Source organism: Molothrus ater, chromosome 1 (genome assembly GCF_012460135.2).
Source record: "Molothrus ater isolate BHLD 08-10-18 breed brown headed cowbird chromosome 1, BPBGC_Mater_1.1, whole genome shotgun sequence".
NCBI lineage: Eukaryota > Metazoa > Chordata > Aves > Passeriformes > Icteridae > Molothrus > Molothrus ater.
Genome location: NC_050478.2, coordinates 127,250,455 through 127,273,166, shown reverse-complemented (window position 1 = coordinate 127,273,166; position 22,712 = coordinate 127,250,455). Strand labels below are relative to the sequence as shown.

The 22,712-nt window shown below is 38.3% G+C and overlaps 1 protein-coding gene and 1 long non-coding RNA gene across 10 annotated transcripts in view; both read left to right on the top strand.

Annotated features, from left to right (window-relative positions):
* OXR1 (oxidation resistance 1) overlaps nucleotides 1-22,712 on the top strand; it is a 355,346-nt gene that overhangs the window by 63,656 nt on the left and 268,978 nt on the right. For 4 of the 8 annotated variants that reach the window (XM_036378717.2, XM_036378721.2, XM_036378719.2 and 1 more), the window contains one exon: nucleotides 173-292. The exons of 3 other annotated variants lie outside the window; for them this stretch is intronic. In XM_036378717.2, the coding sequence (XP_036234610.1) occupies nucleotides 173-292 (120 nt within the window). The remainder of the gene's footprint in view (nucleotides 1-172; nucleotides 293-22,712) is intronic. One more of the 8 variants, XM_036378715.2, reaches the window with a different exon arrangement.
* On the top strand, nucleotides 292-22,155 carry LOC118684052 (uncharacterized). 2 transcript variants are annotated; one of them, XR_004979760.1, is made up of 2 exons: nucleotides 292-356; nucleotides 3,490-8,431. It is a non-coding gene; the product is annotated as an uncharacterized LOC118684052 (long non-coding RNA). The 2 variants fall into 2 exon arrangements; XR_008508783.1 differs by lacking the exon at nucleotides 3,490-8,431 and adding an exon at nucleotides 20,067-22,155 and having other exon boundaries at nucleotides 296-356.

Sequence of the window (22,712 nt, the reverse complement as noted above, 5' to 3'; positions counted from 1 at the left end):
TAGCAATATGGAACCCTTGCAATATACTGACAACAGATCCTCATTCTGGGATACATTAATTTCTAAGATACTGGGTGAGTTAATGGGAAAGAAGGGAAGACAGTCTCCAGGCAGAATCAACTGGTCCCTGTGGAAAACATAGACTCTGTGCTGTCTCCCTCTTATCTTCCAGAAGGAGAGAGCACCAACAAGGAGTGTCTGTCCTTGCCTGCCTACCATGGACTTCAGGAGTGCAAGAACAAAAGTGTGTTCAGTGGATACAGAGCTGAGAGGAAAGAACTCGAACTTTTTGGTGGGAAATGTACACACTGATGATGTTGTTTCAGCTGCATGGTCAACCTGAAAATGGGGAAGGGGTATGTGCTAAAACTGGAAAACCCATGGGGAAAGCAGTGTAAATTCACTTTACAAGCCTCCCTTTTCATATTGCTCCTTGAAGTTATAGGTTTTCTGGTCTTTACATCATTTTAATGCACTTGGTAATGACTATACATATGGATTTCAATAATCAAATTAAAAAAATCCATGCCAGAGAAAAGTTATTTAAAAGCTTCTTAAAGCAATACTGGCCTTACCTAATCATTGTAACTTCTAGTTTCTTCACTTACTCCTTCTCTAATATTTTCTATTTTGATTTATGTGGGATTTTTACACTGCTTTCAGCTGCTTTTCAGTATATGCAAAGCTCAAACATTCTCTCACACCAAAAACTATTTGTTGCACCAGCATCTCCATTCAGGTGCACTCAATGACAACGACATCCTATGGCTGGCATTTGCAGTGCTTTCAGAACCACAGTACTGTGCTTAGATTGAAACTAACTTAATTTCATGAAGGAAAAAACATGTGGTAGATGTGATTGTAAGTGTAAGCAGAAGTTGGAAACTAATTGTTTAACAAGTCTCTACAATCTCATTTTAAAGGAACCAACAGATGTTAAAACAGTCCTATACCTAATATTGATTTGTTTTCCAGATGGTTCTTACTTAACTGTGTCTTATGATACATCAGTGAGTCACCAATATATTATTTATGAAAGCAGGATGCATTTAAGTTATCTTTAGAATGCAAGAGTACCTTACTAGAAATATAATATTTAGCAGTTCGTGCAAGGAATACAGAGTAGAGCAATTACTGCTTATGAACCTCATTTTTACAAGGTAGAAAAGAGGCTAGTCATTTATGTGCTTGTATGGAGAGTGCAAAGCACTGCTAGAGCAAATATTGTGCTTTATCTACACTGGTGTTTGTGGCTAAAGAAAGTACACACATTAATCTTTATTTTTTAGTTTAGAAATGATTAATAATGAGGCAAAGTCTGAGTCATAGAACAACGAAAGAGCTATGGTACATGGAATTATAATGCAACATTAATGCAACAGGGAAACTATGCAATTTTGGGCATTTCTGTTACAGGATGCTTAACAGTGACCTGCAGTGACTTTCAGTGTCTCATGACCTGATAGATGGAGCCACTGCACAAACTGTTCTGGACAAATTATTCTTGTGTTCTTCCCATGTCTGGCAGGATGTTGCATGTTCTAAAACATATTTTAATGCAACATGAAATACGTTAACCATGGAAAGTCAGGTAAAAGGTGTGTAATTCTGCCAGTGTACGTCAAGATTTACAGGGAGTTGAAAGTATTCAAAAATAGTCTCCCAGTAGAACAACCTTGTAGTAAGGCACAAGATGAAGGGTTAAATGAGGGGAAATTGGTCCAAAGTGCCTTCCTATACACAGGACTGAGGATGAGTAGGAAGAAGGAAAAGTTGGTTGATTCTTTTTCATTGCTAGTGATGAAATAAAACCTGAGAAAAGAGCAGTCTTGACAGAAACATTTCTATAACTTAAAATCTCTAGAGGTTCTCAGCAATATGATTTTATCTTCCTATATTTGAACCCTACAGAGCTGGCAGGGATTATTCTATGTTGGGGGGGTAATATTTCTACCTTTAAGCTGCATCTGTTTACTTGGAGGAATGTGAGTCTGAATGAATGAGAGCTGGTCTGGTGTGCATTGTATGGGAATGGTGCAATTGTATCTTTCCTTCTAAGTGGTTACCTCTGACAAGACTAAAGAAAAAATGAATCTTCAGTGTTACCAGAACATTTTCCTCCCTATATACTGCTATTAAGATTAAAACAAGAATATAATGCTTGCTTGAAATTTGTGTAAAGGAGGGTTAAATATATTTTCTCTTGACTTGTGTCAAGTAGTTCCTGTTACTGAAGACTTAGAGCTCCATGCATATATAAAACAGAAAGTTACTCGAAATTATTGGTGTTTAGTAAATTCCAGTATGAATTATTCACTAATATAGTACCTATGTAAAGTAACTTTACATACTGCTTGCACTGATCAAGACAGTAGGAAATCAGTCTTGCAAGAGTAAAATTTGTTATTCATTTAAGGGACCACTGGAGCTATGATTCTATGATAATATATGAAATTGTAATCCCTTAAAGTGGTGCCTTCAATAATTAAAAGTCATACTGTAAAACTATCTGTTCACAGTATGTTGCTAGCAACTGGGTACCATGTTGTTTTCAGTTTGTACCATTTGCCAAACTTTAATTTTGGTCTGGCACAATATAGTAAGATTTAGATGGAGGTTGCTTTCTTTTCAAATTATTTAAGATAATTTATATGCTCTTGAGAACAAGCCAAGAACAAAAGTATATATTTTTGCACCTGAAGAAATCTGTCTCTAGAATTTAAAAATGAATCTGAAATTTGTCCCAGAAACCTTTGCATTAGGAACAGAATTTTGAAAAGCAGCCCACACCTGTCCTAGTTACAAACTATTCAAAGTGTATATCTCATATATTCTCTGACTGCCAGAGCTACCCATTATTGAAATATGATCCCAATATTACCGGATGGAACGTGCCTGGGCTCGTCTGGCCCTTGCTGCTGGGCCATAGGCAGCAGCTGTGGTGGTTTCACCTCAGAGACACCCCTGGCTGGCTGGATGCTGCAGCTGGCACTCGGAACAAGTCCCGGCAAGTAGGAACTCAGGTGTACCTCTTGTGGAAGGGCTTTAGGCTAGGTGAAGAGGAAAAGGAGACAGATTCTGCCGTAGGGTTTAATCCAGAGTTTTATTCCAGGGTCACAGATCTGAATCTTGTAACAGCTCCACAGAATCCCAACCGCATGGTCCCGTGTCTTTTTAAGCCAAGGGGAAGGGGGAGGTGTGCCACCAACCAGGTGGGAGGGGGGGAGTTTCAGAGGACAATGATACCGAGACTGGCCAATGACCCCAGGGCTGAGCAGTATCTTTTGAACTTGACCAACCAGATAACACCCTTGCTGGGATGTTAACATTGACAGACAGCACTTAGCAAGGGGGGAAGGGAAGGGAGAGGTTGGTACACCTGAGGGACTGGGAAAGGTGAAACAGGATATTGCTTCACACCGCAACATCCCATAAATTATCCAAGTATTTAATATTTCCAGGTGAACCAATTAATATTAAATTTTTCAGATTCAGAACTCTTGGTGCTACTGCCTGTTCTGACTCCAGGGAGACAACTGGGAGCAAGGGGCTTTTTCCCAAGGGCACTTCTCATCTTTTCCAAGATCTAGAATGCCATTGAAGGATACTGCCTTAGAGAACCATAGATGGAATATGACTAGGAACTGCAGAATAGGATAAAGGAACAACTGTAAACTGGAGAAACAGCTGTGGCTTCTGCATTTGAGAACTTCTAGAAAAAAGCCTTCTGAGGAGGAAGAGGAAACAATTCAAAAAAGGATGTCTCCCACTTCTTTCATATGAATGGATGAGGAACTTAGTGCTCAAAATTTTTATGTTCTCCTTGAAGAAAAAATATATATACACACACACATTCTGTGAAATATTATGTATTTGTAACTTGCTTGCATCCAGGTCTCTAGCCATTCTTGGAAAGAGAAAGAAAAATGTTTGGCTGACATTTGATTGACATGCACAAAGAGTTAAAATATAAGTTGTCACTAAGTAGAAGATTGCCATAGTTCCTTCAGGGTTGAATCTGGGAATGTGCTGGGCTTTGTGCAACTGTCTGTACTGAAAAGGGAGAGAGCAAGGCTTGCAGCATTTGCTGTGAGATTTTACTAAATAATGCAGTGGACTAGATTCACATTTCAAATCCATGATTACCTTCATGTGTGAATGAAAAAAGCATAATATTGCATGAAAGGTGTAAAGCACTGAGACCTCAGCTTTAAAACAGGCACTGGATAAAGATACAACTGTAACTACTGCAAAGATGCTTTAAGTGTCTCAGTACTGGCATTTTGTTAGCATTAATAGAATTTTAGTTTACAGTAGATATCCTCTTCAAACCAATGTACCTTGTTGCCAATATATAGCTTATCACTATGCAAGTCTTGCATTTATGCTACAAAGTTTACTAAGCTTTTGAAAAGGCAGGAAGCTTCCTGATGATAATGTAAATAAGATCTTCTGACTCTGAGCTGTTAGTTTTGCAACATCCATTCTCATATTTTAGGTGTGCTTGATGAAGCTGAATTATACTGCATAAACTGCTGATCTTTCATCTTTGGTTCACTGATTCAAGCCTGAAATGAGTTGCTGAGTAAAGTGAAGGTTTTTTCAGGTCAGGCCATATTGCATAACAATGGAAAGTTGCTCATGCCAGAATCTCTGCATGTAAACTGTCGAGACAGACTAAACACAGAGGGTCCCCACAGGTTTTGTTTTTTCTTTATTTGTCAGGACTGAAGCCTTGTTCTCCCCGCTTTCAGCGCTGTTTTCCATGGCAGCGGTATTACAGCTATCACAGCTACATGGATTCCTTCATCCTGCTGTCATCAGGGTATAGCAATACTTTCCTTCATAGCAGTATTTGAGTTCTTAGAGAAGTGACTTCTTTTTGTCAGTAGTGTTAAGGCTTAGGGGTATCTTGAGAGTGTATCAGATGAGCTTTTGCTGAAAGCCAATGTAATGACAAAATTATACACAGGAATTACTCCATGCAAATTTGCAACTGAATGGTGTAAATGTCTTACATGGGCCTGCTCTCCTCCCAGGTTACTATCAGGATGCTCTCTATAACTCTTCAGCAGTTTCTGCTCTTTGAATATTGTTGCTATCCTGTAAAGCAAACCCAGATGAACTAGGAGACAGTACCCTTATTTTGTACACCACTGCTGGGATAAATTAATCATGCTGCCTGAGAAATCAACTACTCCTCTCTTTCCTGAAGCACTGGTTTAGAGCCAGGCTTTAGCCAGGCTATTGGTTAAAATGTAGCTATTTTGAAGGAGAAAGATGTGAGGTCAAAGCAAATGCATGCTCTGCACTGAGCTTACAGACTGTGGGTGTAAGGAAAGCTCAACTGTGAAGGGTCATGCTCAGTGTCTTCTTCCAGGGGCCTCAGCCTGCTATGCCACCTTACTCATCCTCATGCCCAGATGTGCAGAAACCACATGCAAACCTGGATTTTGGTTATCTTCACCAGGACAGTGTCTTGAGACAGGGAAATTCATGCCTTAGACTAGACTTGGATACCTTTGTTCTAGTTACCTACAGTATCTTGGGCTTTTCAAGGCAGTTGGTAGTGCTGATGCTCCCTGGGCCAATGGAAGTGTCAAGTTGATCAGCAAAGTCTGTACACCTGAAACTTTCTCCACTGTGCCTTTATGGTGTATTGCTAATGCAGGTCCTCCTAGATCACAGTGGATTTGTGGCACTGGGTGACTGTACAGTGTTTGCCACCTCAGATAGACAACAGTAGGCCCTACATTATCTACCTCTTCAGAGACACATAGTAGCATTAAAGAATCATAGAATTGCCTGCATTGGAAAAGACTTCTAAGATTGAATCCCACTGTTAACCAAACACTTCCAAGTCAACCTCTAAACCATGTCTCTAAACACCACATCTGCACATCTTTTAAATACCATTTTAATGGCAACTCAACCACTTCCCTGGGTAACCTGTTACAATTCCTGACAATCTCTTCCATGAAGTTGTTTTTCCATTTCAAACTTCATGTGACTTGACTTGAGGCCATAGTCTCTTGTCCTATTGCTTGTTACTTGGGAGAAGAGACCCAAAGCTCACCTTGCTATAGCCTCCTTTCAGGCAGATTGAGACTGTGCTAAGGTGTTCCCTGAGCCTCCTTTTCTCCAGGGTAAAACACTCCAGCTCCATTAGGTGCTCCTTGTTAAGACTTGTGTCTGAGCTGATGGCGCTTGTCTTCTCTAGGACTTTATCATCCTTATGCAGATGACCAAAGGCCACACAGAAGTTCAGGGTTAATAAGTATGTGAAGCATGTGGACTGTAGACTTCACCCAAGGGAAGATTTGATGGTTTCTACTTCAGTACAGCCCTGTGGGAACAGATCGAGTAGCAGTTCTTCTGAAGCTCAAAGACCCCACAGTGTGCTTTGCATTCAAATGCACATATCACTGTTGAACAAGTTAGCAAGAAAAGCTGTTCTGAACAGATAGGGATGCAACAAAGGGAAGCAGCTGTGGGCTCTCTGAGAAAACACACACAGGCTTGCTTGTGCTGCACTATTTAAGCTGTATTTTGTTGCTTGTGAGAACATCCAACTTGTTCACACTTACCAACACTGTTCAAGGACAGGTGTGTGAGACCCATTGTAACACCCCAAAACATTTAAATGCAAGGGTGTTTATTGAGGTTTCTTTACTCTGGGTTAAGCACACAGGAAAAACACCCACCAGATATTCTCAAGAGGTCAAAATTATACAGAAGTGTACTGGCGAAATATAGAATATAGAATTTTGTTTTTCATCATTTAAACAAAAATGTTAAATAGATTAGGGATAAATAATATAGATTTCAAATCAATCTTTGTAGGAAACCTCTATTACACATTACCATTTTCTCTTTGCAACCCCATTTTAAAAACTTTGAATCCATTTAATGTTTTCAGGCTAAGTTAATAACTGAGATTCTTGTTTCCTAATAAAAATGTGAAATACTTTTAGGGCAAATGCCTGACAGAATTATTCAAAAAGAAAACATTACTTATATTATTTATCAACTAAATCCATAATCTAGGAAAAATATCAAGTTTAAAAACTTTTATTTTTCATAAAATAAAGTTGATATTACAAAGAGGGGAGTAAAATTATTTATTAATGATGATGTCAAACATTCTATCATTTGGCTAGGATTGAGATTTGATGGGTCGTTTGCCCTTTTAAAATATTAGCATAAGATTTTTGCAGTTCTTTGTAATTTCCCCTGTGTTTTAGGCTTTATTAAAAGTCAACATACAGGGCTGAGAAATATTATTTGATGATTCCTTTTTGGTGGTTTTAAATGCATGTGGTTCAGGTCTCTTGGTATAAAAAGAAGGCAAGAGGAAAAAAAAAGGATTTACTGGTTGCTGCTTTCACATTCTTCAGGAGACTGTTGGAATGGAACCTTTCAATTCCATTCTTAAATCAGCTCAGTCTTCTCTCCTACTTACAGTGTTGGGTTATGCTGGCTACAATCAGCTCTAGCTCTTCTCTGTTATTATAAACCCTTTCCCCACCATCCAACCAGATATTCTACCAGTTAAAGGGGTTCAAAACTAATTGTTCAGTAACTTGTCCAGATAACACTTGTGTCACTTCATTCTTTGTATTCAAATAGTAAAAAAAAAAATGTGTATACCTGTATTAAATATTATGTATTATACAGTGTACCTGTATTTCTTTATTCTGGAAAAGGAATAAGGCTCAAACAGGAGGGGATCTGTAAGTGACTTTTTAAGAGAAAGCACAACACTCTTCACATAGCCATGAGAGAGGACAGGTTCTATGTAGAAAAAAACCCACAGGTGATCCTCCTCAAATAAATTTCACACCTGAATCTTATTTCCTTTTTTAGGCAATGTGAGACCAAGTTTTGAGACTTTTCTATATCATTCTACATTATCTGAGTAACCTCCCACTAAAATGGCACATCCTTCCACAGCACAGAAATCTGACAGCTTATTGAAATGAATTGCTATTAACTCTTCCTGCATGTGCATCAGTGACACCAAACAGCATGACCTGAGACTACTATTATATGCTTTAATTTGGAAGTATCATACTGAGCTCCATCTTCCACTACATTTCTACCCAGGCTTCTGATAAAACAATCTAATCAGCTAAAACAAGATTACATGGTAACAGTAGATGCATAGCATGAACATTTTATCCCTTAAAAATTTCTTTATTAAACTAATTTTGTTTCTCTCATTAATCTCATTGAAGATTGTTCTGCAATAAAGAAAGGATGTAATTGCTTCAGTCTCTTCAGTTGCCATACCTTCATTTGCAAAAGCCTTTCCCTCTGTGTTCCTTCTGGCTACTTAAATAGAAGGCAAGCTGAGAGAAAACAGGTTTTGTATGTCTTATCATAAACCTTTTAAAAATGCAATAAAGAGAATTTAAGTATTTTTCACACATCCTCAGCCCTGGTTTTTAACGTTTTGATTTGCAAGCTTAAGGCTCCTCCCATTATGTGTATTTTGATCCTGTCAGTAATTTCTTAGACAGCAAAGATCTTTGCATTATCTGCACCTCCTGGCAATGAGGCAAACCTCAAATTATAGACTTTCAGTTGCCTATTGAATGAAGTCTGAGCCCTGAACTGTGAAGAAGACTGGCCAAAATAGAATTTACTGAGCCCAAAATGTTAATAGGTAATTTGTTTAAAATAGCTAAGATAAGAAATACTTAATATCACAGCTGAATGTTTCTCTGTACACCCATCACTCTTTCTGCATAGATGGAACCTCTTTCCCACCTCTCAGAAGAGTGCCCTGAGCAGCAGAGGTAGCCTGGTGCTCTGGAATAAGACTCCTCTGCAAGACTATTTTGCTTGCAAATGATAATTAAATACTCATCTTGTGTATTTTGAAGAGAGCAAGTAGAAGTGAGTTTTCCTCCAGCCTGTTGATAAGGAAATTTGTGCAGAAAGGAGAGAAACTCATGTTGTGCACTCTTCTCCAATACTTACTTAATCTGAAATACTTGTGGATTCCTTAGCTGCAAGTATCCCCCTTCCCAGATGAATACCATCATTAGAGCAGTGAATGACATTCCCATCCTCACTGAACAGTCCATTGAGCTGCTGCTTTGCTGCTTTTTTCATGCAAAATGAAACATCTTCTGCAAAAGAGACAAACACAGCACTTCACCTTAGACTACTCAGGAGTCTGATTGCTGGATATCCTACAGGGAAGTGGGAGACAGGGATTTAAGATGTGTCAGGCAGAGGAGGCAATTAGATTTTTGGGTGAACACTCAAGAGTTTGAAAACAACTTGAGAGATGACAATACCTCTTTGTCTTGCAGCTGTATTCTTGTGTAAACCTAATCTGTTCAGGTTTTAAATTGTTTCTTCACCCAAATAAAAGAAACATGCTATGTCTGCAAATCCTGGGAGAATTTGTGTAGAGAAACTCATGACTGCAGTGGCTGAAAAAACATTTCTGTTCATTTCCAGAACAGATCTGTAGGTATAAGGGCCACTACTATCAAAACCTTTGGTAATGAGGGAGTTTGATCATGATCAGGATTTGGCAGTAGCATAGTGAAAATTATTAAGAACAAGATTTTTAGAAACTTTTATCACAAGCCTGCCTTCATTTTGCTGCATTCCAAACTCTAAACTTAGAAACAAAGTAAGAAAATGCTGTTTATTCCTATAGAGTAATTCTGAAGTATTGAAATGCTTCACGGTAATGAAATTCCATAATGAATATCATAAATAAAAATTTCTAAAGTAACTTCCTGTAGATAGCATGTCCTATTCAGTGCAGTGCATACTGTGGTGCTTGTTTCTCTTATGATATTTCAGAACCAGCCCTTATTGAGCGCCTTAAGTTTATCATGAAGTTTTCTCAATAAATTTATATTGACACCCTGTAAATCCTTGACTTAATTTTTCTTTATGGAGCTAGTTCTAAAAGATGTAGAATTCATTATAACTGTCAATACATCTGTTGTAATGTTCAACCACACATATTACTAACCATCTGAAATGGTTCTATAGATTTGTGACTTTCAAGAGTAATACTAAACATGTAAATCTCATGTTAACCAGTGTGCAGCATGAAAGGCTGTTAAGAATGACGTTGAGAACAATATTCTCAGAGGTTTACAAAACCTTATCATGTGTTAGCTTGTTCTCTACATTTTAAGGCAGATAAATCTCCCTCTTGCCATCTGTTAGTGGGTGAGGGGATCAGGCAATGGGCCATGAATTCTTTGTACTTCAGCTACCAAACCACCTCCCCAGTCTCCTCTTACCAACCACGACTCTTTCTACTTCTGTGCTGCAAATATGCTACAGGTCTGAGTGCAGCACAGGAAGGGGGAAACAAATTTATGTGGCTATATTCTTTGTTTCCACCATTGAGGGTGTGTTGCATCCCACAGTTCTGAAACAATTTGTTAGGTTCACTGTAGGAAATGAAGCTTTTTTTACCTAGTGAAAAAAATTCCAAACTATGTAAGTGCAGAGGTACATCACAGGTAACCCTCAAAATAAATATACCCTTTCTGTGACTATCCTCTTAGATGGCATTTGTCCTCACTCCATCACATGTTTGTCTGATTCACATTCCTGCACCACAATGGTATTTACTGACTGCACTGTATTCAAGCTCATCCAGTGAACAGATCCGCTATTCTCGCAAATCAGTCACTGGGAAATGTTGTCTTGAAGTGCATACATCTTTAAAATACACCATGCTCCTGTCAGTAATCTGATAAAATGTCATTGATTATATTCAGGGGAATATGTTATTTGAGACAATATGATCACCTAGTCCTTGTGAAAACTATCATCTTTCTTTCCAGAAACAGGGAAGAGTATGATGTGGAAACATAAGAAATATCTGATTTATTCTCTGGTTCCCTGAAAATCTTAAGTAGTGCTTTTTATCTTCAAATGAGTGATAGAGTTGGGGATTAACTTTGGATATAATCTCTATTTTACCCATTGTCCATGGGCAAGAAATCTATATTGTCACAAGAATTCAGCATTACATACAAAGGAGTTAAAATTATATTTCTGCTGCAGGAGTGAAGGTTGTGGTGCCCTTGTGTTTCCTCACAGTTTGTTTTGTAAATGAAATTTATTCAATTGCAGCCTTGCTCTGTCCATTCCTCTCTGTCTGTGCTTTTTGAAAACTTCCAATGCAGGAAATTAGCACTAGTTTAAGAAAGGTGACTTTTATGACATATCCAAGCAGAATGACTAAGGAGAAAAAAAAATGGCTATAGTGTCACTCCATGATTTACCAAATGTCAGAGAATCCAGAAATGAGAGCATAGTTAAAAATCTTGTATATGATAGCAAATGCTTCACTCAGATCTCATTCCTTAATTCACAGTAGACATAAATCCATAGGAAATCAGGCTTTGGATTTTTCTTCAGCACTATTTGCTTGGATTACTTTGAATTTTTAAGAAAGTCTATCAGAAAAGCCAAAGAACATTACATACTTAGAGAAAGTTGGGAAATAAATGACAAGAAAGTACTAATTTCCATTTTAATTTTGTCTAAAAAGTATAATTAATATTAAACCTCTACTCATTGTGGTCTTCACTGTTATCTATACACAGTATTCAGGGCATGCTGGGATATGAAGATTTGAGGTTAGGTAATCTCTGTCACAATGAGTTGCTTTAAAGACATTGGACATCCATTCATGTAGTGTTTATTATCTGAATTTGAACAGTCCTGGAGGAAGCACTGGTGAAAAGAACTCTGGAATGACTAATTTATATTAACTGGATATTTTAAGATTTTTTAAAATTTTGCATTTTGCCATCAGGGGGAAAAAATTACAGTTACAGGGAACATTTATAAGTTGGTTTAAATATGAAAATATTACAGGAAATATCCTGAGCTTTCAACCCTGAAGCATATCTAACAAAACCATAGGCTATAATTCAGTTTTGCAGAAGTGTTCTGAGGAAGCATCTCATCATTCAAGCACATCAAAAAAAAAGAGTGAATTTGGAAGTAGGCATTCATACAGCTATGCCTCTATACTTATACCACCATACTCTGTATCTCTTGATAGCTCCTGTGAAGACCTCACTAAATGGTAGGAGAGTCCCCCAAAGCTAACTACATTTATCCATCATTCCCATACACCTGGGAAATGTGAACTGCCCAAACACTGCCACATCTGCCTCTTTGGCAGGTGTGAACAACAGACATGGTAACTGCCACATCCAAATGACAACCTTCGAATTTGCACTTCAAAGGAAAAATCAGGAAAGCTTTACCTGGACTCTTTCCATTATCTAACATTAAAGGTCCTTCTAGGCTAAAAGCCTTTTGCTTCACCTATGTTTGATTCCCAAGCCATGGGTAACAAACCAGCCCTGCCTCAAAATACTTTGTTTCTGTGGGATTTTTAACTCAGAGCAGCTTTTGACTGCAGCATGTTTGCATCAGGTGGCTTGGGACCTACAGGGGTGAAGGGCAGATCTGTATGAGTCCTGGGCAGGGAGTTGTTTCTTGAATGAATAGATTTATTGTGTTAGATTTCTGAAAGAGAAAAAAACCCAAAATCATGTATATATTGTGTTAGCATAGTGTAATTTTGCTTTGGTAAGAAAATACTGAGATTATTCCTTATTTTAACTAGCTCATTCTAGAAGAGAGTTCACCATTTTAGAAAAGAGTTCACCATACTGCACAGAATTACATTTTCATTTACTGTGAGGAATACAGCTCCTTCCTGATACCCCTCCCTGGAGCTTCTCACTGGTTTGCTTAAGTGGTTCCCCTCATTTGTGAACATCATCCTCGGGCTGCAAACTCTTCCAGTGGGGAACTCTCTGTGGGAATTATGAGCATCTAACACAGGGCTATGAACTCTGGAGGACACTTTAAGACTGGTAGCGTACAATATGGGTGTTACACACACACACACACACACACACACATTGAAATAGGCCTCAGCAGCTTAGTTGAAAACATAGAGGAAGCCCATGTTACAAAAGGAGTTTGAATTCAAATCACCAGAATGCTCCAAAATTCTGGGGTTGTTATTGTTGTTTTTTGGTTTGGTTTGGTTTGGTTTGGTTGGTTTGGTTTGGTTTGGTTTGGCTTTTTTTTTACTGTCAGTCAGTATATTCTGATCTGATCAAGGCATTTTATCATTGATGTCTCATGTCCCTCAACCTGACTAGTTTTAGATTAAAATCACTTCCAAAGTATTTGGCCACCCAGTGGTATTGTCAGAGTCCAGCTCTCACAAGAATTAATTAAATAGGAAACAGGAATAGGCCATGACAACATTTTCAGTTGGGTTACTTTCTGTTGAAGGCTGATGAGGATTTCTCTTCAGTAAAGAGAACTGAACTCAATCATAATAGAATTTAAGTTTGAATTTGAGAATAGTTGGGATATAATAAAATAAACTACTTGCAGGAAGAAAAAAAAAAGAATATTCAACAGCTTCTCTGTGTGTGCTATTTTCAATCCCTTTTCAGAATTCACAGGTTTTTTAGAGTTGTATACATCCTTTCATTTTCTTCACAAAGGAGCAAAAAAGCAAACCAACAAATTATACCCAGAGGCAGAAAAATATAAACCCTAATGAGAGTTAGAGCCTTAAGATGAAAACGAGCAGAGATTCCAGCATGCTTTATAATTTATAGCAATGAAATTTCTGATTTACAATATTAGTATCATATATAAAATTTTAATCAAAAATTGATTTGGTTCACAATCTCTTCCCCATATTGACCAATCTCCCAGGAACTTAAGTAATGCAATTTTTGACCAGGGCTGCCTAGAGGACAGAAACACAGGAAATGAAAGACCTCTCCAGTCATTGGTTTCCAACCTTGGCTTTATAAGCAGAAAGGTTGCACAATCCTGTCCATGAAATTTCCTGAAACTTATTGCTTTGTCATACAAGGATCCTCTTCTCTTTTTATTGTGTATGTACATATAGCTGATATTTAGTGATTTATTCCTCTACCAACATTTGCCCTCAGAGAAAGAAGTTGTTCTTCCTCTTGTTAATGACAATTCCTCTTCTATATTTAGGGAAAACAAAATCTCTCCTCTCAGCCTCTGCTTTGCAAAGCTAAACAAGCTAAACTGCTCTTCCTTTTTTCACTCAGTGAACATTCCATGTTCCTGGTAAAACTTTGCAATACCTATTCCACTTTACATCACTAATTATTATCAAAGAGTGAGTTGGTTATATTTATGAATTTAGGTGAGGACATGCAAAAATCAGAAATAGAGAAGATCTGTTAGACCTATATTTGCATTACTTTTCAGGTTTTTGCCCCCTGGGATGTTTCCTACCAATATGTCTTTTCTGAAATATCTCCAAAAATGATTTTTCTTCAATTAAAAGCTCAATCAAAATATATAAATCAGAAATAAACCTATAATCAGGAGGCAATCCCCCATGATCATCAATTTACAGATAAAAATTATGTTTTGCTTTTGGAACTCACAAGTGAGCAAGAATTTAAGACAAACCTGAATAGAACTGATGTTTTTCTAAAAATTTCTATAATTTTGTATAATTTAAGCTTTATTTTGCCTGTAAGAGCAGAAATTATACTTCAGTCTCTTGTACAGAAACCTTCTTTGAGTTAAAAATAAATAGTATATGATATTTTAGGATATAAAAGAACAATAGTAACACAGGTATTTGTTTTACAAAGCCGCACAAATTTTCTATCAGCTCCCTTTTTGGAAATTACAACAATGCAATTGGTAATTGTATATCACACACAATACATCCAAAAATGTAATTAAAGAGATTTCTGTCCTAAGACATATAAGGAACATGCCTTTTAAAATGCAGGCTTAATGCTACAAGAATCAGGTAGCTAAAGTTCTGTATATTGAAAGAAATTTGAGAGATTTACTTGTTTGACAAAGGATCTAAATGCAAATGAGCACCAAGATCAAACCACTATTGAAATGATTTCAATCTAGGCAATGTAGCAGAAATAGTGGTTAAAAGCACAGCTAAAAATATCTATAGTGACTCAGAATCTTTGAAAATCCACAATCAAAACAGCCAGTAATGTGCACCTGTGACCCTTTTACTTGTTTTTGCAAATGCTTTATCTTCATTTCCAAAACTATTTGCAAAGCAGGACCTGAAAGCAGAAGATGCCAGAAGTGTCCAGCCTGTTGAGAAACAGCAGGTTTTTGCTGTAACAGAAGCACCATCAGAGCCCCTGTTTGCATTGGCTTACATACTGCTTAAAAATATGATATGGGTTGTTTACTGCCATTTACCTCTGAATCATTCAGCAAAGAAAAGATAACGGGGACCAGAAATTCACAGTGGCAACAAAAAGTGGTATGGACATTCAGATCTTAAGTATGGGAAAATTTATTGTGAATATTTTATCAAAAAACAAAGGTATAGAATTAAAACCTTTAAAAGTTGGGTTCAATAAAGGAAATACCTCTGTATTTTTCCACCTTTCTGTCCAACAGGGAATTGAAAAATTCTGAACGATTTCACTTGCATAATTTTGAATAATTTTGGTCTTATTTTGAAATTTTAAAAAAATTATCCATACATATTTTAAAGGAAAGGAAAACAGTTTCTGTAATGTCAAGGTCAAATTGTGCAGCAGAGATTTTTTTTCTTTTTTTTATTTCATATAAAAAGAAACACTAGGATTTTTTTCCTAAAAATCCCCATTTCCCCCTTTTTAAATTTAATTTGGTGTGTTCTTATGTAATTTCTATCAAAGTATAGACAATTTTAATTTTTATTTACTCTAGGTCACTATTTTTATGGTAGCTGGAGAATTTGCTGGTCTATTTGTTTTTCTAGTCTAGCTTCAAACAAGGCTGGAGTTGAATGAGGAATTTTCAGCAGCTGGGATATGTTTGCATTGTCTGAGATCAGCCATGTCAGTTCTGCAATCCAGTCATTCCATTTTTTACCTCCAGACAGAAGTACATGGACATCATGATGCTGCCTTCCCCAGACAAGCATGGGCTGGGGGCTCCCTGATCCTAAAACACCCATTTGATTTTCAGTAGCATCAACAGCAAAACTTCCATCGCCTTGATATTTTGTCAACAAACTCCCAAGGACACCCATGACAGCTGGCAGTTGGAGTTAATGCTTCATTCTAGGTAGTTTTTCTTAAAGTTTACACAAAACATGCAAAAGAAATTTGGCTGATTACGCTCAAGGTGAAATTACCAAATCTCAAGGCAACTTTTTCACAGTGATTCCATGAGTGAAGTGCTTAAGGGGCACATTCAATCAGCTATCTTCATTAATATCTCAGCAAACTCTACAATCCATGAATGTTTCATGGTCTTTTTTGTGCCTTCCTTGCCTCATGCTCCATGCTCCTTAACATTGCTTTTGCTGGATGCCAACCCTGCATGATGCCTGAATACAAACACTGAAATGCCACTTCAAGTACATACCCTGACCAGCTATTTTTGGGCAGCCTATATGTCATTATGTAACACCACATATGCTATAGATCTAGATCTTGGTTTAGCTAAAATAATTTTCTCCAGTGGCTTGAATTTAAATTTTGCATTTATCCTTAAACAAGCTCAGAAGTAGTTTACCTTTTGGCTTACTGCAACTCTGTATTTTTCTGCCAGAGGTAGAATATCAGGGATGACACGTAGTATTTAACAAGTGAGATTTCACATTTATTTTTCAATTCGTTCTAGTTTGCATTGTTTGTTGAGATTTAATTTAAATGGTGGCACCAGTTTTCTAGGTGGTTAAAAGCCACACTTTCCAAAGCTTATTGAAAATTCATAATGCTTTATGAAACATTGTCATGTCTCTCTTTTTTAAGCATATAACTATTTCTCCTTAGAACAGTATCTGTAAAATATTGCTATTTTCAGCAAGTTTTTTTTTTAATAAAGGTTACTGAAAACCTTAATTTTTCTTTATTTGTTATTGTTGACTGGTTTTTTTATTAATGGGTTTTGCTTAATAAATCCACATGGAAATTGCATGGAAGGAAAATTTTTAATTAGTTCCAAAGCTGTTCCATTTCTGTTAGTTATTAAAGGCCATCCTTTTAAAGATGATCATACCTTGATTGCTGTTAACTTTTAGAATAGTGGAATATATGGTTTCTGTGAAATTACAGATGATCACAGCATAATTCTGATCTTTGTACTGATTTACAGAAGACAACCAATGGCTCAGTCGTGTTGGTGCACGCTGCTGGCCGGGCTCTGCTGACTACCAGAGCCTTCCTTTGTAAACAAGCATATGACTTGTTAGAGATTACTGAGGGAAAGCAAGGGACCATATTAGATTGAATATTGATCTCAAAGCAGTATGCTGCACTTCTCTCTAGTTTTTAATAGCAGCCCTAATAGCACGCTGCTTTTACTGCTGCACTCTGAGGCAGATATTCCAGCAGCTTCCTGGAGCAGAGTACTCCACACATGCACTTCTTCTTCCCACATTAGAAATCTCATATTCTCTGTTTATTTTGGGTATGCCCTAAAATAATTAAAAAACAGAAAAGCTATGATTTTCTATTTCACAGGGGCTCAACTTGAGTAATGTTGAAGAAAGCCTGGAACTGATCTACATTTAATTTTATTACTGAAGAGAACTAAGAAAACCTTTCTGAAGCATTTAATAAATGTCCCTAGTAATAAAAGCCTGTGACTGTTTTTACAACACCTTGTTCAGTTATTGGTGTCTTTGAAAACAAAGCAAAATAATCTCATGTATACAAAATTGTATAATGTGTGAAAGTAATGCAAGAACTGAAAAAGTTTCCTAAACACTGCTGAGAACAGCACACAAAAATTTTTACAGTACAATATTCACTTCCAAGTTCCCAACTGCCTGGTAGAACTTTAAGTTAAAGAAGTCAAGGATGGATATTTAAATTCAATGTCCAAGGGAAAAAACCTTCAAAGCCCACAAAGGGCATAAAAAGTAGATAACTTCAGATTGACTGGGAGAAAAATATTGATTACAATAAAGAAAATGCCTGAGACAATGGTCATCAACAAATTTCAAATGCTGGAAATGCTGAACTTACTCTGAGTAAAAATACATTCCATATTCTTCCTATATTAGTATACAAAGTTATTTTCCTTTCACTTTCATAAGGAATTAATATGAAATTTGTTGTTTGAAATCCAGCTATGTTTTGAGTTGTTTCTTCTAACAATTCTATTTCTTACATGCAAAACCTTTCTGCAACAAAGAATGTAGACCTGTTCGCTGGGCAACCCTTGCATTGGTGTCAGTGCATTTTCTGTGTAGTAATGGCAGGATGAACCCTTACAGATGTGCTCTTATCAAACTCCTCTGTCAGGAGGCTGTAGAAAATCTGTGGGTTGTCACTGCTTTTCTCTCATGGACCAAAAACTGCTGCTCTGAGCTGTTAGCAACAAAAATGGAAGGAGGAGGAGAAGGAGAAAGCATATCATAAAGATAATGAATTATAGAAGGATGTGTTTCCAAGGGTTTCAAACCACTCAAGTCCTCTGGCCATTTCTTATGGAGAGTAGGGTAGCAAAACCCCTTGGGTGCTAAACGGGAGGTACAGTCATTGATAGCAACCACCAATTATCAAGAATTATGGGATATGGTTAGACCCTTCTATAGAAGTCTTCTGAATGGCTCCTGCAAGATACCTATTTATTCAGGACTTAGATGGGAGATAGGATTCTGGCCACTGTGAATTCCAGTTCAGGGAAGGCTATTTATAGCAAGCCTCCGAAGGTTTAATGCTTAATGAATATTGATAATGGAAGTGGGAATTTTTATATAACATCTTGGTTTACCAAATGTAAAGAAAGTTTTTGCTGCATAACCCTTGAATTCTAAAAAACAGCATCATACCATCAGCTACCTGCAGAGTTAACAGAGATCAGTCTCATGGTTCAAAGCATGGATATGATCCATCCTGAGGATCATAAGTTGTTGCAGTGTGAAGCAATGTCTTCTTTCAGCTATCTCAGTCCCTCCCAGGTGTTCCAATACCTTCTTCCTTCCCCTCCCCCTGCCTCCTGCTGAGAGCTGTCCGTCAGTCTCAGTAGGCCAGCAAGGCCATCATCTGACTGGTGAAGTTCAAAAGATGCTTCTCAGCCCTGGGGTCATTGGGCTACCTAGGTGCCACTTCTCTCCTGAGACTCCCCCCCTCCCACCTGGTTGGTGGCATACCTGCCCCTTCCCTACCCCTCTCCCCGAGCTTAAAAGGACACAGGGACCATGTGGTCGTGATTCTGCTGGAACCATTACAAGATTCAGATGTCTGTGACCCTGGAATAAAACTTTGGATTAAACCCTCCAGCAGAATCCGTCTACCTTTTCTCCTTCACCATCGCCTAAAGCCTTTCCACCAGAGGTAAAACTGAGTTCCTGCTTGCCTGGACTTGTTCCAAGGGCCAGCTGCAACATCCAGCCAGCCAGGGGTGTCTCTGAGGTGAAAACACCACAGCTGCCACTTCTGGTCAAGCAGCAAGGACCGGACGAACCCAGGCACGTTCCACCCGGTAATATTGGGATCGTGTTCCAATAATACGTAATTTGCTACAACTCATTTTATCATAGGTATCATCTAGCCCAGCATACAGTCCCAGCAGTAACAGAAGGAGACACTATTAGAAGACAGTATATAAGACAAAAATTTTGAAGTCTGTTCCCCTAGTACTGCCCTAGAATTCACAGCCCTTGGGTTCTAAGTACTGAAGGCACTTCCTGGCCTTTCACACATATATTGCCTATGGGTTTTGCTGATCCTTTTTTGAGCCTGCTGGTCTGCCTACCAAACTTCTTGGGGTTATACATTCCAGAAGATCACTGTCCAGGCAAGGGGGTGAAAGTACTTTCTTTCATCAGTGTTTCAGTATTTTTACTGAGTTTATGCAGTACTGTGGGATTTGGTGAAAAATCATTCTCATCCACTTTTTGCCGTATGTACTGCTTTCAGAACTTTGTAAATCCCAGCCACATGGCCCTTCATGCTTCTCTTCACATGGAAGAATCCCAACCATTTCACTCTCCCCTCACAAGGCAGTTGCCTGCTCATGCCAGTTGCTTTTCTCTGTATCTTTTCCAGCTCTGTCCTTCATGGTCACAGATGAAGCCCAGCCTCCGCTCCCAGGGATGCCAAACCCTTCATTGGCTTTTTTGACCTCTGCTACACATCAAAGTGGGAGCTCCAGAGAGTGGTCAACAATGACTCCAAGAGATCATTACTGAGTTGCAGCTGAAAAGTCTGAGCTCAGTAAACACTATTTAGACAATTTCCTCTAAGCCTATTATCATATGCCTTGCGAATCATTCTCTTTCCCCTTCATTCCAGGGAATCCATGTAATAGCCTCAGTTATTCCTTATGGAAATCCCACATTTCTCTATCCCTATGTCTTATTTTCCTGTCCTAAGAAAAATGTTCTTTGTTTTCTGTTCTCATTCCCTCCAAAAGCAGGAGGAGGGAGGGGAAAGGAGAATTATGTGGCCCACATTCATGTGCCAGAGTTCCCTGCTTTATTACCCATACCACCATTGTTATCCCCACCCTGGAATTTCTGTACTTTCAGTTTGTTGGGAGCTAGTCCCCTTTCCAATCCAAATGCACTATGAAGCATCAGTCATCTGGTTTTATTTTGTGCTTCTTCACTCTAACCCAAAATCTCTCGCCTTGAGCACAGCTTTACACATATTAATCATACAATATTTTCTGTTACTCTGAAGAACTTCTCCCATTTGGACCACAGACTGATAGCTGGATTCTCTCTGTGCATGTCTCATGTGATTCTACACCCTGGTCTCATCAAAAGCAGCATGGCCAGCAGATCAAGGGAGGTGATTTTGCCTCTCTACTTTGGTGAGAGCAGCACCTGAAGTACTGCATCCAGTTCTGGATGCAACATAAGAAGTAAGTGGATGCCTTGGACTGAATCCAGAGAAGTGCTACAAAGGGGATCAGAAGGCTGGAGTACTTCTCCTCTGAAGACAGGCTGAGAGTGTTGAGATTGTTCAGCCTGGAGAAGAAAAAGCTTTAGGGAGAATTTAGGGCAACCTGCCAGTACCTAAGAAAGGGCCTGCAAGAGTGTGGGAGAGGGTCTTTACAGGTGTCGGTAAGGAAGAGATAGTAGCTTTAACTGAAAGAGAGTGGGGTTTAGATTAGATATTAGGAAGAAATTTTTCCTTCTGAGAGTGATGAGGCACTGGAACAAGCTGCCCAGAGAAGCTGTGTGCATGGCCCATCTCTGAGAGTGTAGGAGAGGCCAGGCTGGAGGGAGCTTTGAGCAACCTGGTGTCCCTGCCCATGGCAGCTGGATTGAACTGGATGACCTTCTAGGTGCCTTCCAACTTATCCCATTCTATGATTCTATGATCAATCTACTATACTCAAACATCCAAGTTCTATCCCTTGAAAATAAGCTTTGCCCTGTAAGCAAAGGAAAAAAAAAAGAGGAATATTCTATCTACTGCACAGGAAGCCTGGGTACTCCACTATGTGGAAAAATTTCCTAGGATAGTGAACTCAAAAGATAAGGATGCTAGAATGTACCTTTGAGCTATACAAGGAGACAGCAGAGAATCTGAATATTGCTGTCAAGGAGAAGGGTGAAAACAACACTGAGAGAAGACAGCTGGGAGGGCTGAGGTGAAAGTCTGAGAGCCAGAAGCAATCAGTGGTATGTCAGAGCCTTAGTTCATCAGCAATATGGAATTATAGGGGATATATTTGAGGAATACAGATTCACTAGAGCATCCTCAAGCAATATGAAGAGAGATTGATAAAGCACTGTGCTTTGCATGGAGTGCAAAGCTGCACATTTTCTGAGCAATGAGGAATTGGTCTCCTTCTGTCTCATGGGACACAGCAGCACAGCAGATATTTAAATCTTTGCTGCTGCATAGGAACAAGATGCAACTCTATGGATATTTCTGCTGAGCAAAACTTGAAGAAGAAAAGAACAGCTTTCAATATTCAGATGGGTGTCTACGTCTAAATATAGTTCACTGGCTGGTACAGCAGATGCAGCCACCACTTACTTGCTAATGTCCAATTTGATAATCTGTACCTGGGTGATTTTGGTCTTTTGAAAGCTGGAACTTGCTATCTTAGGCTTTATATGTATATATATATATGTGTGTGTGTGTGTGTATATATATATAAATTTCATGCAATTTACAACACTGTGGTTTGAGTGAGGAAAATCCATAAATGTTTGTCTCTCGTTGTGAAAAGGAACTATATTTGATAAGTTCTAAAGAGATTCCTTATAAACAGAGATGTGTGAGAATTATAGTACAATTACCCATAAATGATAGATACGAGCAGAATGATAATACAGACTGCAGAAAAACCCATGTTTTCTTTGCCAGTATTTTAAGATTTTTTCTCATGATGAAGAGCGTTCTGAACTCCCTAGACAGTAAGAATCCCCTGCTGGAAGCTACTCTCCTGAAACTCGGGACGTCTTTCAGGCTCCTGATTTACCCAGATCTGTATGATGGTAAAGGTGCAAACTGTTCTGGGAAATTCTCCAGAGGCTGCCTACTGCTCCTGCAGAGATCCAGATGCAGCCAGAAATACATTATCCCACTGTTATCCCAAATCTGAGTCTGCATTCAGAAGACTGCCTTTTCTATTTGCCCTGCTGTCTGTCTCAAGATCAATAGCTTCAGCTGAATTACATAATTCTTTGTACAGTTATGTCTCCCGCATAGCTTACAACTTTTTATAATACA